Source organism: Myzus persicae, unplaced genomic scaffold (genome assembly GCF_001856785.1).
Source record: "Myzus persicae strain clone G006 unplaced genomic scaffold, MPER_G0061.0, whole genome shotgun sequence".
Taxonomy (NCBI): domain Eukaryota; kingdom Metazoa; phylum Arthropoda; class Insecta; order Hemiptera; family Aphididae; genus Myzus; species Myzus persicae.
In genome coordinates this window covers 78,245-100,374 of record NW_019103690.1, presented here as the reverse complement: position 1 = coordinate 100,374, position 22,130 = coordinate 78,245, and the positions used below count along the sequence as shown (strand labels likewise).

Sequence of the window (22,130 nt, the reverse complement as noted above, 5' to 3'; positions counted from 1 at the left end):
GGTGGGAACCATTGAACTATAATAACTAAATTATATATTACTACCTAGCTGATCCGGTGCACTTTGTTGCCCGTTGAAAATGCCAAATTTATACATAAGATTCGCTTGTTATAATGCAAGCAACATATTATCAGGTAGGATTTTATATTATATTATACTATTATCATCGTAGTATCGTATCCCATGCTAGGTAAATCTATACTACTATATAAAATGAAGTCGCTTTCTTTTGCTGTAATTACAACTCAACCATTTTAGCAAGCAATTTGTGAAAATTCGATTAGTTATTAGTTAGGTATTTTTTACCAATAGGTAACTAATGTAACACCGTTGATTATAAATACTAATAATAGATATTCAGATAAAATTAATTGTTTTTTTTTTTTTTGCTAAACTAAATAATTATACCAATTTATTGTTTATTATTCCACGTCGATACCGACATGCCTAGAAGCATCTGTGGTTGTCAAGTTTGATTGTTATTTAAAAAAGTTATGGCATACAATTTACAAGTTTATTTTAATTGATAATAACTTGATACTTATTTTGTATCGAAGAAAATTGGTACTAAAACCTTCAACAGAGTGTCGAGTATAACAGTAAAAAAATTCAGCCTAATCGGTTCTGTAGTTTTCTCGGTAAACGCGGTCGTAGAAAACCCCTTACAATTTTATATAATAGTAGGTAGGTATTTAGATTATAATAATATAGTTCAATGGGTGGAACAAATCGTTAGTCGTCACTCGTTACTAACTTCTGGCCGAGCTTATGCAGTGTTATAAGCAAATTGTTATCACCTCTGAATGTCGTTTATACGGTCGCGGTTTCTTGGAGGTCAAATGATGGAGGTACTTTAGTGTTTGATGCTATATTATATTTAAACGACGAGTCACTGATTAAATGACCACCAGAGATCGAATGCACATGCGTAAACTGTTGTACACCGTCGCGTATTTATCGTAGACCCAGACATAATTAAACATATTTACTGCGTATCAGGGTATCGCGTACCGTCTATGATATTGATTTATGAGCTAAACTGATTCTTGTGTCAATATCACGGTTGAGCGCTCGAGCGTGTTAAGTTTGTATAGTTAAATCATTAATTACGGTAATTACGAATAACATAACAATCAAATATCACGAATACTGCACGACTGCACAAGACAAAGAAAACGGGATTTAGACCTTTGGATTCAATAATTGCCGGAATGTAAGTATCTAATAAATTTTATTATTTTTCAAAGTTATTGTTATGCATTTCATGTTTTGGATTCGTGCCAGTATTTAATAATTGTAGGTGGTACCTACAATTAGGGCTCCGATGTATAATATGAAAATACATTTCAAAAAAATTGTGAATAAAATAATATAATATTTGACGGCCAATGATTGGTTAACCTATAAACTGTACTTACTTCGCTACTTTTCTACATTTTTGTTTGGTTTTATGTAGTAAAGACTCTTATTTTGTGTTTAAACACTTGAACTTTAAACTAAATGGTTGATTTATAATATGTGAGCAAATCATTATTAACCTGGTTGTTTAATTTTGAGGGAATTTAACACTGTAGGCTTATCTTTTTTAAGAGCCTAACAATGTCCATAACTCTTTTGCAACTCATTGCACAATGTCATCTCTGGTGTCTAGTTCAAAATAAATATTTGAGTGGTCCCATTGTATTATGGTCGGTAAAACGTCATGACATTTTAACGTTTATGACGTTTTAACGTTATGATAGAGTAGTTTTACATCTTGTGATTTTTGTACTTTCTTTAAGATACTTCATTTTTAAAAAAATTAAATATTCTTTTCTAATATAATCCGTATATTTTTTTGGCACTCAGCAACCGTTACAATTTTAAAAAAAAATGTGATTCAAAAACTATATTGTTTTCCGTATAATATAGTTTTTGTCCATTGTTTTTTTTTTTTTTTTAATTGCAATGGTTGCTGAGTATCAAGATGAACTGTATGGATGAAAACAATATTGATTAAATACCAAAATACCTCATAAAATAATTGTTGTAATTGAAAAAAAAAAGCTACAGTGTCTAAACATTTTACTGAGTAAAATATATTTATCTGTTTCTTTTGTGTTTACATACTAGTCAATCATATTATTAAGATTGTTGATCGATGGACACTCATTTGTCTTTCAATTGACAATATTACTCTAGGTTTATTGAAAACATTCAGTGATTATTGTTGATCTTAGAGTGTGTTTTGATTCTAAGCCAGTGGCGTATATAGGGGGGAGGCCCCCTAGGCCAGAGCCCATAGTGAAATTGCAGGTTTAATTAAAGCATTGCATGTATATTTACACTGTTAACAGTTTTTCACCATGATTAAGTTAGCCGGTTGATTAAAATCATTTTGAGTAATCTACAAGGAAATGTTAGATATATTGACGGGACTTGCTTTAATGACTTATTGACTTTGATGTTAAATTCATAGTAAGATAACATTAAAATATACAAACGACACTGTCAATATTTTTAAAAAAAGAAACAAAAAATTAATTTTACATAATAATTATAAAATTGAATTGCGCAATTTTTATTTGAACTGTATAATATGTCATAATTCTTAATTATATAACAGCTGCTCCCTTAAAAATGTATAATTATGGCTATGCTGCTTGACTAGTGATAATTGATAAATCGGCCCATAGTGAAAATAATTTGTATATACGCCACTGTAGAAATAGCTGTAAAACATATGTTTTCACTGCTGTACCTTAAAAAAAGGATAATCTGAAGAATTCTAGAACTTTTTTGGTTGCACAAAAGTAAATTATGGTTTTAAACTTGCCAGTTCTTTATGGACGAGAAAAATATCTACCGTATGTCCTGTTCAACATCGTTTTTACCAATCAATGATATAATTTGTTCTTTTGTGGCTGTAGTGGATTCATCCAGAACTTTCTAGATACCACATTTATGTTGCAATTGAAATAAGGATCATTAAGTATTATAAATAATATAATATTATTTAAAACATTTTTGTCACCAAAACAAGTATTTTTTTAATGTTTTTAATAATTTAAGTAGGTACCTAATCTTCGTATTTTGCATTTTTAAAATGGATAGATCGTTCAGAAATGTTTAATTATCTTTAAATCATAACTGTTATTACATTTTTATCAATTGTCTATTACTTATAATATGTTATATGTTTTGTAGTTTTAAATACTTACAAATCTAAGCCATAGTACTGACTAGCTTAGACATATTTCATTTTATTTTGTTTCTTATTAATGTACCTAGGTATATATGTATGTATAGTTAAGACAAATAGGTTATATGAATAGAATTTGTTGCATGTTGCAAGTGGTTTTCTGTTCATCCAATTAATTTTGTTGCTAACTAAGCAACAAATTTTGTCTTATCGTAATCTTAAAAAATTGAAATATGATTTATTAGATTAGAGAATAGGCTGAAAATAAAAATAGATAACTTGTAGACTGTAGCTGGTTTCTTATACTATTTTTTTTCAGTCCGTACTGCAATTTACAATTTGTATTCAATTTTTTATAAAAAAAATTATACTTTACATTTTTAAAAATTTGTTCTTTAGTAGGTTGGAGTTGCCCGTACTTGACATAGATTGTTAGATGATATGCTTTTTTTAAAGACAATATGTATACATAGTATGTACATTATCAGTAGTAAACTGAGAAGCAATTTATTTATTTAAGATTCACTGTTTCTCCCAATGAAATATTATGTAAATTGTCAATAGTTTTAAAACATTCTTTAAGTTAATATTGTGATGAAATGTACTAATTTTTAATATGATTTAATTTGCATTATAATTGTAATCAAGAATTTTCAATATTATATTTTTCAATTCCACCAACTATTGAAACCTTTTGTAATTTGAAATTTCTTTATGAACATTTGAAGTTTTAGTAATGATATACATATTAATATAGTATAATACATTTATGTTTGTTGAATAGATTTAAAGAGTTTAAAATATCATAATAATCTGTTTCATTTTCAATGGTTAAGCTTAAATACTTTGTTGTTGGTAGTTTGTAGTGGTAAATTCAATGCCATAATAATTATGAAAATTATTGAATCACTAATATTTAATTTAATTACATTAACTGTAGACATGAGAATTAAGAGTTGGAATCAACAAGTAAACTTATGAAGAATTATATAAATTATATCATATCATATGAAACGTAGGAACCTGTTTGATGATAAAATAAAACATTTTATGAATACTAAACTGCAAAATACTTAGCAACATATCGTAATTTTGTTGAATTTTGTAAAAATTTGAACTTAGATTTAAAAAAATAAACTCACAAATAAAAGTGTTGTGCATCAATCAATGAAGAATCAAAAAAGTTAACAATTTCAAATATATAGATAAAATACATTTATTTTATAGAAATAACTCAAAAACAATCAAAATACTTTGATAATGTTTCATATTACCTAATGCTATTATGAATATTTTGTGAAAATATAATATTTGTTAATATTTGAATTAAGTACAACAAATAAAAACGTAAACGATTTTGTTAAAAACTTGTTTTACGTACATTTTTCTTGTTTTTTACGACTATTTCAAAAGTTACTGAACATTTTTTATTTTTCTACTTATTTTAACTGATTTAAAATATAAAAATAAAATATCGCCATGTCAAAATCAAAAGTGATACCTTCCTTCTCCCCACGGAAAAGGGAATTTTTAATTTTTTTAAAAATATTTTTCTTGTTAATGTGCAAAAACGCCAAAAAGTAGTATCTAGACATTTCATGACCTTAAAAGAAAACCATCTTTTCCAAATTGTTTGAACTCGCTATATAATCTACATTATACTCGTAAATGGCACATTTTATACTCGGCAGTGGCCAGTAGACCACTCTCGTCGTCACTCATACCCGTTTTTATATTGAAATAGTAATGTTTATATATCTATAGGGTATAGGCTGCAACTCTGCAAGTATTATAATTTTGACATTAAACTATGTGCGTGGATTATAAACAGGTTTTCAATATTTTAAAAATTTAAATGACAAACGAATAGATTCCATTTACCAACATTTTACTATACTCATAATATTATAATAATATAATGAGTATGCGGAATTACAACGCTGTACTGTGGATATATCATCGACCGAGATCTTTTTGAAGCTCAAATGAATATTTTGGTAGCAAAAACGTAAAGTTTATAAATTATTTAATACCCATTCCTATATTATTCTATGTAAGTATAGCTAGTAAATACTCAAAATATTAATAAAAAATATTGTGTTGTCCTCGGAGGAGTGATTTGTAATTACAGAGGAGAGCGTGTTAGCATGATACAGGTTCAGATAATAATTATTTGGCACCCACTGAACTGATTTTCAACTACGGTCGCGTCTCGACAGGCGTACAAAATATAAAATTATCCATTTATACATATAGGCTGCCACAGCCCGCAGGTTATACTTCGTTTTAATATTTCAACAATACATAATAATAACTATATCGGATATACCCATAATACCGACCAATAATACATCGGGACAATCGTTGCGAACGATAGACAGTTACATATGCACTATATATATATTATGTTTATGTAGTATGTACTATATTTACTATATTCATATATGTATATATATATATAATATTATGTATGTTTAAGGCGTAACACAGAGTAACGCACAGAGAACTTATACTTGCCATGACCGGATGAACGACAAGAAAACCGCGTAGTTCATAGTTTCGATGTATTAATTCTCGGACGACGATGATAATAATAATCATATTTAAACGACCCGAGTAATTTAATTATAACTTACATTATTACTATTTACTAGACTGTATACTTAATAATAGTACACCTTATTTATTATTTTCAGTGTTTCCCATATTTTGAAAAAATATACATTTATATTTATATAGGTACGTTATTTTGACCAGTATTATAGAATCTAGAAAAAGCGCTAAACACTTCGACGGTACAATTTAGTAGGTCCCTATTTATATACACATAAGTTGCAGAGCATATAAATCTATTGAAATATGCTCTAAATATGCATTATTTGTTTTTACGTTTCAAAAAAAAATTTTGGTAGAAATAATATTTAAAAGAAGGGGAGAAGGATAACCTAAGTGAATACTCGAAATAAAAACGGCCTTAAATCATTTAGGAATCTAAACCTTGTGCTGAAAGACAGCTCATACTATACAATTTTGAAGTGGGAAAATATAAAATAATTCATCAAATTATATCACGAATACTTGTAATTATTATTTATTACCGAATGATTCCGTAAATAAACATGATATTTCTACAGATCCGGTGGCGTATTCGAGAATATAACAATTTAAATTAACCCAAACTCCAATGTATTATGGGAACGTAAATTACATAATATTATTGTACTGTCTAATTTTAAACAGGTTTTTATTTTATATTGGCGACGTTTCTATTACAATTATCAAATACGTTTTCATGTGGAAAAAATTGTCAACAAATATTATGCTCAGTTCAAAATCTTCATGAAATATTGTATGTAAAAGGAAATCATAATTATGCAGTAAATTACAGTTTTATTTTTAATTATTACAATTTTAATTTTGAACTTGTTAGGTTGTGATTCGAATTTGTAGCTGATCCAGCAACTTGTTCACAACATTTTTTTTTTCAATTTATAAAACAAAATTTGTTTCAAATTTTGAGTGGTCTATGTATTAAAAAAAATTAACTTTAACTTTTCATTCTCATAACTCGCTTTAAAATATTGAAGTTTCATAAAAACTTATGTCATCATCTAGATAATATTCTTATTTCTAAATTTGACATTAGGTCAATTCACTCTAAGATTAACTATAATAATATAACCGAGTTGAATGAATTGTTTAGTTCGTTCAATTTGGTATGTTACCTATGTGTTTGTATGACTGACAAAAAGCATGCGGGTCCTCTTAATGCTCAGCCTTTGTATAAATTGTACAGCTCTTAAGTATTATAGTAATAACTAATAAATAATAATACAGTACATTAAATTGTCAACTTTTAAATGGCACCCTAAGTAAATTACACGACTGTTTCAACATACGTTAAACGTATGCGTACCAATATTATGATTTTATAATAACTACCTATTTACCAACAAATAACAACACTATCGGTTATAGTTGAACAGTTTTATAGCATACATGTATATAACATTATGTTATGATGTAATCGCTGTTTTGAAGTGAATATATTATTATATAATTTAAAAAACAAATTTTTACACCTCCTGCGGGCTCATCTGGCGGGGTTAAAATCGAATTATACACGACGCGTACATATAGCTGGATCTACCGTATGAGAGGCGGAGACTTCGTCACTGGATCGCTACGTGCATGTATATAATATATAATATATTCGTTGCGTTCGTACCTAACAGTATTGTCTATTTCTATATACTCTACGGCTCCGCGGTTATAACTTAAAACGCGAGTGCATAGTCATAGGCATATATTATATGTAATATCACGTATAGGTATATAGCAGTAGGCTTTTTATGCGCCAACTATTGTTTAATTCAAAATAATATTATAGAACGGTCACTGCACGGCGGGGCACACGGATGTTGGGTAGGAGATCGCAGTGTGGCGAGGGGACGCGGTAACCGGCGTGCTGCGAAGAGTAATATAGATGGCTACGTCTATATAGGTATATTATGTTATAACAGCGGTACCTACGGCGCGGGCAATAGACGAATATTTGAACTGCGTGGCGGGTAGATGGGTAGGCGCACGGAGGGGAAAAACACCATGAAATGTTTTCAAATAATAATAATATATGCTTAGGCCTATGTAACGTACCTACTACGGCCGCCGCGGACATTGTATATATTATTATTTTTGTTATTATCGCTCGTGCGACTGTCTCGTTTGGACGTGCGCGGTGCATCGGCATATTGTAGGTGACTGCCTAGTGTATCAAACAGGTAGTGTTGTTGCAACAGTATATTATTTCGTGTAGGTAATATTATTATTTTGTTTCCAATATATTATAGTCAGCCTTATTAGATTTACAGTGTTTATAAGTATTATTTAATAAAGCTAGAGTTTACATTTATAAATATTATACACGTTTGTGTAAAGTTAGAAAACGTACGAGTAAAATTTTAGTATTTAGTTCGGTCGCGGACGGCGGTGGCGACATCATGTCCAACTCTCATAAGATAATAGAGGAAAATTTTGAAACACTCAAGGATGTGAGTTGCGCATATTATTTCAAGCGTTACGTATATTTTATATTTAAACCAATATTGTATACATGACTATAATATTACCAGTATAATAATCATTCACTTTATAATTATTTATTATTAACTACCCAACTGATGTTTAAAATTGTGTATTATTATTTATTATAGCTGTCCACCACCATGAGTCAAGCAATAGAACAACTCGAACAGCAGCAGTCCAAATTGGAAAAGGACAATAAAAGGTTAAACGACACCAATGATATGTTGCTTGAAATTACCAAGAAACAGCGATTGATGGTAGGAACTTCGGATCAATCAAAAGGTAAATGTCTTAAATGAGTACAACAAAAATGTTGTTGAGTTTCAAAGTGTTGCAGTACAAACTGCTATACAAGCAATGTGCATACTAATACACTATATATATCCAGTTTATTTGAGGGGGGGGGGGGTATAAAAAGAATGATTAAATGTGCAATCCTACAAAGTACAACATATTGAAAAACAATTTCAGAAAAAATCCTTATTTTTTTTATATAAGGAATTTAACCAAATTACAATATAATATGTATGTAACATAAATTAATATATTATAACACTTAATTTTAAAAGACCAAAAATGTCTTGTAAACAATTCTGTATTCAAGTATAAAAAATTTTAAACTCTAACATTTTTGGAAAATGCAATAGTTATAACTTTAAAAATCTAATTTTCATGCAAATATTGTATAAATTCACCATTGTACATTATTTTGTAAATACTATTTTGGTGAATGGTCATTGGTGTCAATGTGCTTAATAGAACAAGGATAGTAAATATGGTACATAAATAATTCATATAGATTATTGCTTAGGACTTCAGAAGAGGTACTTTGGTCATTTTTTTATTGTTTTTATTTTACGAAAACATTAACTTATATATTTTAATACCCGACAAAATATTATTGTGTGCTAAATTTCAATTTGTTAGAAAAATAACTTTATTTGTGCAGCTAAAAGTTTGAATTACATTTTGATTTTAAAAGAAATACTTTTGAGGTATTCATAAGTGCTAAACTAATAACTTCATTTTCGAATATTAGTTATTTCGTAATTTTATAATTTATTATGTAAGATAAATGATTGTCGCATTATATTTGTTATACATAAAGTTAACTTAATATATAAAACTGAATTTGTTGAATGCTAAAAAGCTATTTTCACCAAATATAAATATAATTAATTTAATCTAATTACCACTTATTTTTTATCTTAAGAAAATGTATGAATAAAAAACGGTTTTTTGAATAGATTTCAAAATTTATAGCTGGGAGTTATGATAATATATTTAAATACAAATAAATATAAGAATATGAATATATATTAAATTAAAAGAAATAAATTACTTGATTGTATGTTTTTTCTCATAAACACTAATGTCTCTATTTATAATATTACATTTTAGGTACTACATCTGCAGAAGATATTACAAACAAATACCGTGTATCACTTTACAAGAAACTTGCCGATCTTGAAAAACAGCTTTTGCAAAATCGAACAGTATTCACAGATGACTTCAATTTTGATGAAGTAAGCTACTCATTGTAATTCCATTTTTAAAAATTTTTAAAGTTTCGTATTAATAAAATATGTCCATTTTTAGAAGGATGCTAAGCAAATGTTTAAGCTGAAAGTCCAAATTCATTCATTACTAGAGGAAAACAAATCATTGAAAGACCAGCTTTCAGATTTCCAGAATTTGCATGATCAGGTATTTTAATATCGATTTATTCATTTTATGGATGACTTAAAACCTAACTTAAATTTAGTATTGTTTGACACAAATTAATACAAAAAATAATTTGTGTATTTTTATGCGATATCAAATTTTTTAAAGAGTAATCTAACCCATTATTCTTTGTCTCTATCTTACTAATCCATAAGATACCAATTTTTGGTTCATAATAATCCATTCATTCCACTCTGTTAATTTTAACATTAAAGTGAATTGATATATTATCTAATTTAAATTTTTGATCAGAGAAATTAAAGAATATTATCCATTTCTATTTTTTTTTTATGTATGAATTTTGAAGAAAATTATGAGCGTTTAAAATTTTACAAAACTATATGATCCTCTTCATATCGATGTTCATCACTATAATTATTATAATAAGTTTCAATCTAATTTTGAACTTAAGTACAGAACTAATTTATGTATTTAAATAGGTTATGGCTGAAATCCGATCAAAGAACTCAAAGAATGCCAATAGTCAAACTTCTAATACTCAACAACAAGGAAATAGTGCAATATCCGTCTCTCCTACTACCACTACTGCTTCACTGGACAATGATGATTTGCAACCACTTCAGGTAAACGTTATCGACAGTGATGTAGAAAAATTGAAGGAAAAGTAATGGAAGAAGTGTTCAAAATATGATAAGAATAGTTTTATGTTAAGTTATGTATTCCTTTTCTTTTTAGTCATTAGAATGCTTCTAAAAACAAAATGTATTCATTAGAGTTAGTTACAAATAATTAATCAAATAACAAATTGTTTTTATTAAAATGACTTATTCATCTACATTGATTATTTTCACAAAAACTTCATTTTGATTTTGTTCATCCATAAGTTGTAAGATAAATACTTACTTAATTTAATTAGTCGAGTTGACTCTTAGTACCTAGGCAAATAAGTTGTATCCTTTTTTTAAGTTTTTTTTTTACCATCAATGTTTGAATATATTAAATTAATTTTTAATAACTATTTGTATCAATCAAACATTAAATTTGTTTATGTATGAAAAAATTCATAATATTTAATATAATTAAGTCATATGAAATCATCAATATTATTTATCTTATAATACGAAGGGGACTGTGCATTATCAGGCTTTGTTCAAAACCTTTCAAGAAATAAAACTATTGTATTTATAGTTAGACTTGATTAAGTTAAAAATATTTCGACATATGAGACCATAAAAAAAAAATTTAGTATTCACTAATTTAATTTTTATAATTTCTTCTAAATGTGAGCTAATAGTCTCATAATTTTTGGAGTTAAATTGTTTTTGTCCAACATTTTGTAATTGTTAACACTGTTTTTTTTTTTAATTAAAAAAAATAATTAATTGTTCAAGTTTAACATAAATGTTTTTTACTTAAAATTAAATCCAACACTCTCCAGATGAAAAACTAAACTATAGATTTAATATTATACTAGTTTAAACTACTCTTAAGTCTTATTATATTTCTATAAAAAAAAAAAAAATAGTTTAGGTACCTATAAGACAAATAATAATACAGTTTTTGAAGGTTGAAAATTGATAGTACAGAAAAAGTAGTGGATGCAGTTTTGAGAGTAGACAACATTTGTGGCATATTAAACAAGATAGATAACTCAGTTCCCACAGTTTTGCACAGTCCCCTTTAGTTTTTGAATAGATATAATTTTTTTTATTACTCTTACATTTTAAGTTATGTTTCATCATAAGATCAAAGTTGTGAACATTGTAATACTTAAAATAAATTTTTGATTTATACGCTTATACTTTGAAAATGTTTGTTTCTCAGCCAGTATTTAGAATTTTTTTTGAAAGGGGAGATATGACTAAAAAAAATGTTCTTTCCTACTCAAAATAGAGAGGTTACTTACTATCTATTTATTATTAGAGTGCATTGTTTCTGCAAAACTGAACTAAGGTTCCATTTTTGTTTCTGCTAGATCTTATTTTCTACCAAAGTTATTTTTTTGAGCTTGGAAAATCACTTGACATAATTGAGATTATATTATGTTGTAACTCGTTATTGTTTTATGGTATTCTGAAAATTATATTTCCAAAAATAGTATGTTCCCACCCACAGATTAATAAGAAGTGATTTTAAACAAAAAACAACCACTTTTACCGATTTTTTGTCAAAACATAAATATGTAGTATAAATAATAAATTTTATGTCATATTATATGCATTTTTATATAAAATAAAGTGTTCTAATTTAATTTTCCTTAAATACTACATATATAGCATTACTAGATTTAATTATAATGTTTTAATAATATAATTATTGAATTTAGCAGATTATCTGCAGGATTTGCTTATCCATGGATCCGGGCCACCCTATTACGCGGATAATCAAGAGCATACTGTATTTTTATAAAAATGTTAATTTCAAAAGTTCAAATTAATTATGTTTATATAAATAAAAATAAATTAAATATATTTAATATATATAGTAAATTAAATATCCACAAACCAAAGATAAAAAAAAAAATAGATTAATTAACATATTCTCAACTGCAATAACTAAGTATAAAACTAAAACAATTACTCGTATGGAATTCTTGAAAATAGTACCTGTGTTAGAACTTAAGTAATTATAGTAATACAATTGTTATAAGACGGACAAATATAAAAGCATAAGACTAAATTAAAATGAAATACATTTGAAATAATTGTTGGGAGTTAACGAGAACAACCTCCTTCTGGTGGATCTTGTTTAAATTTGAATTTAAAAGAATTAGATTTGGTAGGAACAAACATCAAACTTTTTTTTCATTTAGGCAATGAGAAACTTCCTTTATAATAACTACTTTTAAAAAAAATAAATAAAAAAATAGCCAAAAATCATAAACTATTGTTTTTTTGATTATACCACTTTACCGGAAGATTGAAATAGTTTGAATAATTGGTGTTATTCAAATTGTGTGTGTCAACAAATCTCAAATATAAAAACAATACCATACCAGTATGGCATGCGTTGTCTCCGTCTTACAACATAGCAAATACCACATTCTAAATAATTAATTTAACTCTGATATGTTTAATTTTAAAATTAACTGACCTATTACCAAATTTAGAAGTAAAAATATAATCTAGTTCAAAGCTTCTCAATTTTTTTACAACAGCACCCTAATTTAGATGCTTAAAAATGGCCACATACTTCTAGTGGTTAATGGATTTCTGAAAAACAACAATTATAATCTGTAGGTAAATTAAGAATGAGACTATGTTTACAATTGTTTTTCTGTGGTTTTTATAATCAATTCATAATGCCATAATAATGGCAAATATTTATACTTTGAACACATTCAATGTAATTCAACTATTTATTTGGCGACATAACGGTAGAGAACTACTGATCTAGTCAATGACATTTGAACCATTTATTTTACATTTTAATTTTAAAACAGGTTATGAGTATTTTAAAATGCTTATAAATTGTTTTAAAATGATTAAAATGTAAAAAACCTATATCAATGACTAAAATGTTTATTTATACATTTGATAATAAATAAATTCACTCTTAAGTTAAACATTGTGTTAGATTACTCAAAACCATAAAAAAAACAGTGAGTTGACATACTTTTAATGTAAAATGATGACAAAAGTTAGTAAAATTTCATCAAATAACAAATTCATTAAAATCGATAATCATTTATTGTGTTTAGTATAGTATAAATGTATGAAAAAAAATATAACTGCGTAAAACTAACAAAATTTAGTTATTTAAAAAATTAATAATACATTAAATGGTTCACATAAAAACTTTAACATAATATCGAATAATTTAATATAATATGTATTTTGAACCTTTTAATAATATTTAAATATTTAATACTGGATAGTTTCAATATAATTATTGTTGCTTCAATAAGTAATAAGTAATACAGTAATAATAGTTTAATCATATACCTCAATAAAAGTAAATATTTATGTAAATCAGAGTATTTATAACTATTAAACATTATATCATATGGTATTATGTATTACACAATACAATTAATTTTTATCTTCAAGTATTTTTTCCTAAATGATACTACTATAATATATTTAGACACATAAAATGTATTGTTTCAGATTGGTTAATAGCTCTCCAAAAATTCTTTGTTTTTAAATTATGTCAATTATTTCCATGCATTAAACAATGTTATACTTAATTCTAAATAATGCTTAGAAAAGCATAATTTAATAGTCAGATCATAATTGCTTAACTTCTAGACTTATTGAACACAAATTGTTAATTATTATTCTAGCACACACAATAGTATTTATAATTTGACAACACATGTGTAATTGTAAAAAAAATAACTTATTATTACATATGAATCTTGGAGGAGTATTTTTATTAGTTTAAAAGATGTCTTGTTAAAAAATCAGTCTTCAATATGTGTTGGATTTTGTGTTATGACGAGATACATAATAATTAATAATATTGGTATACATTGGACGAATCATAAATATAACATGGTTAAAAAAAATATAGTTTAAACATATGATAAAAGTTATAGAATAAAATTAATGAAATAATGTACTTAAAACCGAAGTTTTTATCATTGATATGTGCATAGTTTGACATGTAAAAAAATAATGTAAAAGACAATTAATAATTCATAATTTATCATCAACAATGATGTAACTTAAGAGTTGTAATTGTAAGACTGGTAACCAGCAAAACTACATGGAATACTTAATATACAATAATTCCAAACAAAGAATTTTTGTTACACCATCGTTGTAGAGAATAAAGTAATAAATAAACAATAAGTCCAACTTTTAATCAAAGCAAGCAAATCTTGTAACATTGTTTAAAAATAAATTTGGTACTTAAAAATTATAAAATGTATGATGATATGTTAATCCATCATCAATTCAAAATGCACAGATCCTCTGTTTATGCCATTTTTTTTATGAACAATATTTTTTGCCCATGCTTTGCACAAAATGTTGATTACAATACTTTCTAAATTCAAGTAAGTAAAAAAAAGGTATTAAAAATCATAAATATATAGTCTTTAAATATAAATCCACTCACTTGCTGGACTTTTGAAATGAATTGCAACCAAAGGGCTTAGGTATCCTTCAGAGTTTTCGAATGGAAAGAAGTAACCAGGAAATCCAGGAATGGGCCAATATGCCATTGGCCCAATGAGTTCTTTGTCTGACACAGTTTCTCCTTCACATGATACCCATACAGTTCTCAACTGAAAACAAATTAGAAGAAATTTAACAATTATTATTTTATTTTATAACAAAAAAAACTCATGGCTTGTTATCCAAGGATATTTTAGTTTTACATTAAAAATACTAACTTCCTCTGGATTGGTTATTTTTTTGATGTGGTCTTTCAAACTTTTTGGCATATCGTGTGGTAGGTCATTTGGATTATCATAAAATATAGGATTCCAACCATAAATCTAGAAAATAAGATTTAAAAATGTTGTTGACTATTTAACTTAAACAATTAAATTCTATTGGTTTAAAACAAAATAACTTTTTCATTTTGAAGCAAAATTATAACCAAATATTGTATAACTTATAGTAATTAAAATTATTATTATACAGCTATAAAAATTCATATGCCTGAATAATGTTGGTAATCATATCAATTTATCAACCCTTTTAGATTCTATTATTAAATAAATAATCATTCATTAAAATTAAACAGTTATTTTCATCCATAGCCATAAGCTGGTACACCCAAAAGATTATGTTAATAATATTCTTTTGAATAGTTAAATAAAAATAAATATAGTGTAGGCAATGTAGAAACAAATTCCAAAATATAAATCCTTTTTTTTTAACTATTAAAATATTACAAATATTAATTCATAATTTAATTATTTAAATTTGGATAGCTAATTGATAATGATTAATGAGAATATATTGAGATTTTGAGATATGTGGTTAAGATATGAGACGAAGGTAAAAATGAAATATTTTTACTATAAGCCAGCTTTATTTTGATAATAAGTTCTAAATATTATTTGAACAATATATTTTCTCTTATAACTTTTGGATCTCTTACTTTATTCAGCTTAAGAAAAATACAAGGTCCTTGGCGATGAAAATTGAACCGATTTTCTTCCGTGCAAGAATTAAATGCTTTCACATCAATATCACAGACCTTTCCTTTTCCAGGAGGTTTATCGTAATTACAAGTTGCGATATTTTGACCTCTTCCTGGTGTCAAACCTGGTTTCTTGTACACTAAATCATTTAAAAATAAAAATAAAATCAATAAATTAACATGTTTAATAAAAATAATTTTACCATCTAAAAATTTGACGAGTCTTTCTGTCCACACTGAATAATCTTGAACAGATTTACTATTGATATGAATTAAAGTGCTGTGAGTTTCATTAGACATAGGTCTAAATCCCAAACCTAGGGGGAACATACACAATAAAATATTAATATTTTAATATTAACTTAAAGAATTAAGATCTTATGAAAGTACCTGGATTTGTTCCAATTAGTGAATGTTCAAGTTGTCTAGTTGGAGTACGAGGATCAAGAGTTTGGAAAAAAAACCACAAAACTACTCCAAACATAGCAACAAGCGATAAATAAAACGCTGTATAAAATAATCCAATTTTGGCTGAAATGTAAAAAGACAAAAATTAAAATTGTATTTTATACTCAATTCATATTAGGCAGATAACTTGTGCATAATGATGTGGCTTTAATACATGGCAAGTGTAAAGATAGTTTACTTGGTTGAGGCAACAAACAGGTGTAGTCTGAATTGCTGCTTAACAAGGTTGCTTCTCAATGTAAATAGAGTGGAGTCATTTGAATTGTTTTGCAAAATGTTATTTAATATTAAATCATTATCAAATTATTTTTATTTATTAATTTATAAAAAATATACATAACATTGTTTGGGACAAATTTTAAATTTAATAATATTATCAGTAGGTTTAGATTGCGTGTTTTTTTTATAGGTTGTTCTATTTCAAGTATTCTTATATAGAAATTTGTTTGATGATGTCTACACTCTGTTCAAAATAAGATCATGACCCAGCCGCGACCGGTTTTCGCCGGGTGTCAGGAGCATTGTTAGACACTTCCCCTACCAAGTTGAGGTGCAAGACCAGTACTTTGGAACAAAGCCATGTTTATGCGTAAAACTCGGCCACCAGGTCATGATCTTATTTTGAACAGATTATAGATTCAAATATCACAATTTTATTTATTATAAAAGTGCATATTTTGGCTTTTTTTCTGGTTTTTAATACAAAATAAAAAAAATAAGTATTTCACTAAAACCGAATCAATGTTTATATAATATGAGTATTTTATAAAAATTTTATAAAAATATTGCTTATTTATTGTTGGGAATAGGAAATTACTATTTGCAGATATATAGCTATACATAGAAAGTCCGGTAGAACTCATCAATTCAAACAATCATATTATCTGTCTTTCAACTGCGATAACTTTGAAATTTATATGTAGGAACTTGAAATTGTAATAAATTAATAATTATCTATTGTTTTTAAACACCTTCTTAAATGTTGATTAAATATTTAAAAAATAAAAATGTTGAATACATTTTTTTTCGATTTTTATAACCATATTTAGCATTTTTTAGTGCATGAACATCCAAACCCTATTCATGAGGAAGAAGTATTCTGTTGAATATTTTCGACATTTATTTACTACGGGTACCTTTAATAGTCTTACTGAACAATTTTTGTACTATGCATTAAATATATTTTTACTGAAAGTATTTAAATAGAATTTATTTTTCTATTTCTTACAACTTATTTTAATTTGGCAATCATTACATGAAATATTTTCTCTAAATTAAAAAAACAATAATTCACTTGTCTTAGGAAAACAAAAACATTTATTTCTTAAAATTCACAAATTACATTTAAATACATTTTGATCAAAAACTTATAAAATGTTTACTGTTATAATAATTGTCTTAAATGTATTGAAATACTTCTATTTTCTACTACTATTTTATTGAATACTTTTTTTATGACTTTGATATATTATACTTTATGATTTATTATACAAAAATATTATTACTTATTAATACAACCTATTTACCAAGAAAATAGTTATTAATTATCATTATTGTTTATAACGATCCATGATGGTATGGTACACTCTCTGTAGAGTGTTTAGTGTTGGTGATGCAACTTTCACTAAAAAAAAGACCTAACATGACTGATCAATCTATCAATAGGACCAGAATTTGATGAATTTGCATCTTTTTTTTTTTTATAAATTTTGGAGCATTGTATGCATTTTTAAACCTAATGTAGGTATATTTGCATTTTTTGGTTTAAAGTTTGAGCTATAATTGTACATAAATCCGGCAGTATGCATGAAATATTATGCGCATACTTCAACTGTCTAATATAACACATTTAATCATTTAGGAAATGGTAAGAAAACATTATAATATTCATTTGTTAAGTACTAATTTAACTTCCTCTATTTTTTTTCAGTTTAATTAGTAAAAAAAATAAGAAACAAGAAAAAAACCCAAAATGAAAGAATATTTATTTTAAGCTATTATATTTGTGTGATATTTTTAATCTAAATCAAATATTGAGTTCAAGGTAATTTTTTGATGGTATTAATGAATTTATATTTTTTTTCAAATTAAATAAAAAATGTACTTCATTTTTAAACATGTTAATGTAATTTTATATATTTTTCAAGACTTTTAGGTCAACAGGTTCAGACCTTACTGATCAGTATTTTTATTTATGAACAAATCATGTTTATAAATTGCAATAAAATTTGATTAAAATAAATTATTTCAGACTAAATGGATTTTTATTTTTGTATGAAAATTATATCAAACACCTGCTTTTAAAAAGTAATAGAGTATTGCTTAAATACTTTACTATTTACTAATTTTAGAATCTATGCTACTAGACAAGCACTGTGTTTAACAACAGCATTACGAGCAGGGTAACAACATCTTGCAGAGTGATGAAGCCTGTCAATACGACAATATATAATAATCTAAATATCAATGAACTCACCCTACTATTCTGCACTACCGTGCGTAAGAGTAATCGAGTAATCAAAAAGCGCCCTCTATGTTGTTATAGTTTTAATACACTCATTGCTTGTCCAATAGTATAAATAGATATATGCTATGTATTTGGATGGTATTTTAAATACTTTTAAAAGTAGGTATTTCAGTATTTAAGTGATTACTTAATCACTTTTTAAAAGTATTTTTTACAACACTCAAAATATGCAATGTAACTCATATAGTTAAATATACATCAGAAACTTGGCCGTCACACATAAGTTAAAATATTTACATACTGATATAATATAGGGGATAGCAAATCGACCACTGTATCATTGAATGTTTCAATTTAATTTTTGTTCTAAATATTTTTTAGTACTAAAATGATACACTCACAAAGTACTGGTTATCAAACCATGTTTGCTTATTTATTTTAAATATGGTTAGTTTTGACCCACATAAATTTCAGTATTTTTCTATTCCAATTAAAAAGAACGACCCTCTAATTCCTGCATCAATAAGTGATAAGGCATTTGCACATTATTATCATTTTTAAGTTTTATATTAACAACCAGCTAATATATTTTAATACAACTTAAAAAAAAAAATCCTATCATCACTTGTTTATCACTCTATACCAGGATTTCAATTGTTTGTGTGAGCCAAACACATCATAGCACAATGGTCTATTTGAACCGATTGAACAGATCAATACTGTCCTATTAAACGATTAGTCATTTTAGAGAGCAAAAGACATAAAAGGAAAGAAGAGACTACTCTTACCCCAACTGGACGGCGTGCGACCAAATATTTCTCCAGTGTCCTTATCGTAGGCATACATCACAAACCTCTTGGACAGCGGCAATTTGCGTTTGTCCGTGTCAAAACCGATGAACGTTGTCTTGCTGCCGTAGTTCATTTTTGTTTCGTCGACGATCAGACCAAAATACCTAAACTAACAGTAAAAAACCTAATGACTACTCACGAAAAAAAATGCCTATCAACGAACATCCACTGCCTAGGCGACAACGGCAGGAAGAAAATGAACACTGAATAAATAATATAAAATAATGATAATAATTTGAATTTTTATTATTTGCTTACTTTCGAACAGACTACTCGCTCAGACTTCAGCGGAAACACACCTGCTGACCCGCCCAAAATCGTTTTGTCCGCGAATACCGCAACAATTACCGATAGATGATAATAACAACAACAACAGCAACAATTAATTATTGTCGTTATTATCGTCTTTTGGGATTGCGACACTGCGTCGGCAGTTGCTTTTGGTGCTACACGTCACTACGTCACCACAGGTCTGTGGCCCGTGCGATAAGTTCAGATGATCGCGAGAATTTTTAGGAAAAATGTAAACAGTTTTAAGTTTAAAAAGGTGAACGGGAAAAGTAGGTAACTACTCTGATGTACGATAGGTGTCGAGTCTCCTAGAGCAAGTCACTGTAATGTATGCGTACAGTTTGAACTCAATGATAAATCATTGCAGGTATACGAAAAACGATTTTTACTATTCGTAATACCAGTGACAAGGATGGTTTGAGCTGTAATGATGGGAGGGGGGAAGGCATTGGAAAATTTAATAGTAGATTACGCACAAGCTTTTCTCGTTAAAAAAAAATTACTGGACATTAATATTTATTTTTCATAAGCGTTTTAATTTAAAATTTTTAAGATATTAAATATTTAACGAATTTCAATCAATCGATTTTTTATACTTCGTTGTAACTCAAAAGTGAATAACCATGGACATTTGAAATTTTCATGAAATGTTAAAATTCATTTTGAATATTTTTGAACTATTTAAAGCCTTGAGATATTTTCAAATCTTATAAACTTATTCTTAATAATTACAATTTTACATTGGGTAAAAAAGCTTGACAATTAATGCAAGATTGCTCATAAGTTGGTGTACCTTAAACAAAAAAAAATTTACCTGGAAGTAACAAGTTTTATAGTCATGAGATATTTTCGATTTTTATCATTTTTTTTAAAATTATTATAATCTGTATATTATTTACACGTATGCTTGACTGACACACCGTTGATACAACATGAGATTATGAAATATAGAAATAATATGTAAGTCAAATAAAAAAAAAAATGTAAACACGTAATACAAAAACGGTGACAACTACCGAATACATTTTTTATTTGCAGAAATGTTCTTATACTTTGTCTCATATTTACACAAAATTCTTCTATTTCAAAAAAAAAAAAAAAATCAGTAATATTATGATCGTTGTGGGGTTCCGTTAGTCGCCTGTCACAATGCCAAATTAGACTAGTGCGATTTACTATACCCAAGGCTCAATGTGTATACCTACTTTACGTTTTTACCCTCTCATCGTAAATCTCTAAAGTTGGTTCCTTTCGCCATTTGTGGTCTATGCTAAAATCCAACGGTTATTACTAAAGACCAGATATATGCATTTAAAATTTTAAAATATGCATGCAAACATGCACTAAAAAAAGGCAAAATATGCAAGAAAAAGATGCAAAATATGCAAAATTAAATTTCATATTATATGTTTTATTTGATTTTAATTTTATAGTAATAGTTATTTATTAGTTTTATATACATTTTCATAATCAAAAAGTAAGATGTATAATTTAACAAATATGTAATACAACAATATAATTTGTTAAATTGTAATTTAATTTTTAATCATTGATATATTGTAAAAAAATTAAATAATAGATACATTGGTGATATAGTTATATAAATAGGAAACAAGTACGAAAAATTTAATGTAGTATGTTAATTGGAAAAACAATAATCTAACCTATTTTTAGCGCCCGACTATTCTTTGAGATGTAAAATATTTCATATTTTTATTGAAATATTATCGTAATATTTCCATATTATTCTAATATTATATAAACGTACCTATAATCTCTTTTTTATGTTTGTTCAACATATTTTTTGATCGTTAGGTGTTTATTTGTTTGATGAAATATGCAAAAATATGCAAAACATGCACAACGTCAGAATATGCAAAAATATGCACTATAAAAATTTGATATTTAATCAATTAAGTAATGATTTATGGAGACTCATTGATTGCATGTCTATGATGTTGAAAATAGCAACATGCATTTTATGCAAAATCCGGTCTTTAGT

At 26.8% G+C, this 22,130-nt stretch overlaps 2 protein-coding genes across 5 annotated transcripts; one reads left to right on the top strand and one right to left on the bottom strand.

Moving 5' to 3' along the window:
- Positions 1–823: 823 nt before the first annotated feature.
- Positions 824–11,753, top strand: LOC111035035. Of its 3 annotated transcripts, none has more exons than XM_022316524.1 (5): positions 824–1,213; positions 8,395–8,548; positions 9,668–9,792; positions 9,866–9,973; positions 10,432–11,753. In XM_022316524.1, exons 2-5 carry the CDS (start codon positions 8,407–8,409, stop codon positions 10,618–10,620), a joined length of 564 nt encoding a protein of 187 aa, XP_022172216.1. In that variant the 5' UTR covers positions 824–1,213; positions 8,395–8,406; the 3' UTR covers positions 10,621–11,753. The 3 variants fall into 3 exon arrangements, with proteins under 3 accessions (XP_022172216.1, XP_022172218.1, XP_022172215.1); XM_022316526.1 differs by lacking the exon at positions 824–1,213 and adding an exon at positions 7,975–7,993; XM_022316523.1 differs by lacking the exon at positions 824–1,213 and adding an exon at positions 8,008–8,232.
- Positions 11,754–14,091: 2,338 nt separating this feature from the next.
- Positions 14,092–20,221, bottom strand: LOC111035036 (sodium/potassium-transporting ATPase subunit beta-2-like). Of its 2 annotated transcripts, none has more exons than XM_022316527.1 (8): positions 20,096–20,221; positions 19,775–19,946; positions 16,442–16,582; positions 16,255–16,368; positions 16,010–16,191; positions 15,294–15,398; positions 15,017–15,185; positions 14,092–14,944 (listed from the first exon to the last, which is right to left on the bottom strand). In XM_022316527.1, exons 2-8 carry the CDS (start codon positions 19,908–19,910, stop codon positions 14,838–14,840), a joined length of 954 nt encoding a protein of 317 aa, XP_022172219.1. In that variant the 5' UTR covers positions 19,911–19,946; positions 20,096–20,221; the 3' UTR covers positions 14,092–14,837. The 2 variants fall into 2 exon arrangements, with proteins under 2 accessions (XP_022172219.1, XP_022172220.1); XM_022316528.1 differs by having other exon boundaries at positions 19,775–19,941; positions 20,096–20,215.
- Between the last annotated feature and the right edge of the window lie 1,909 nt (positions 20,222–22,130).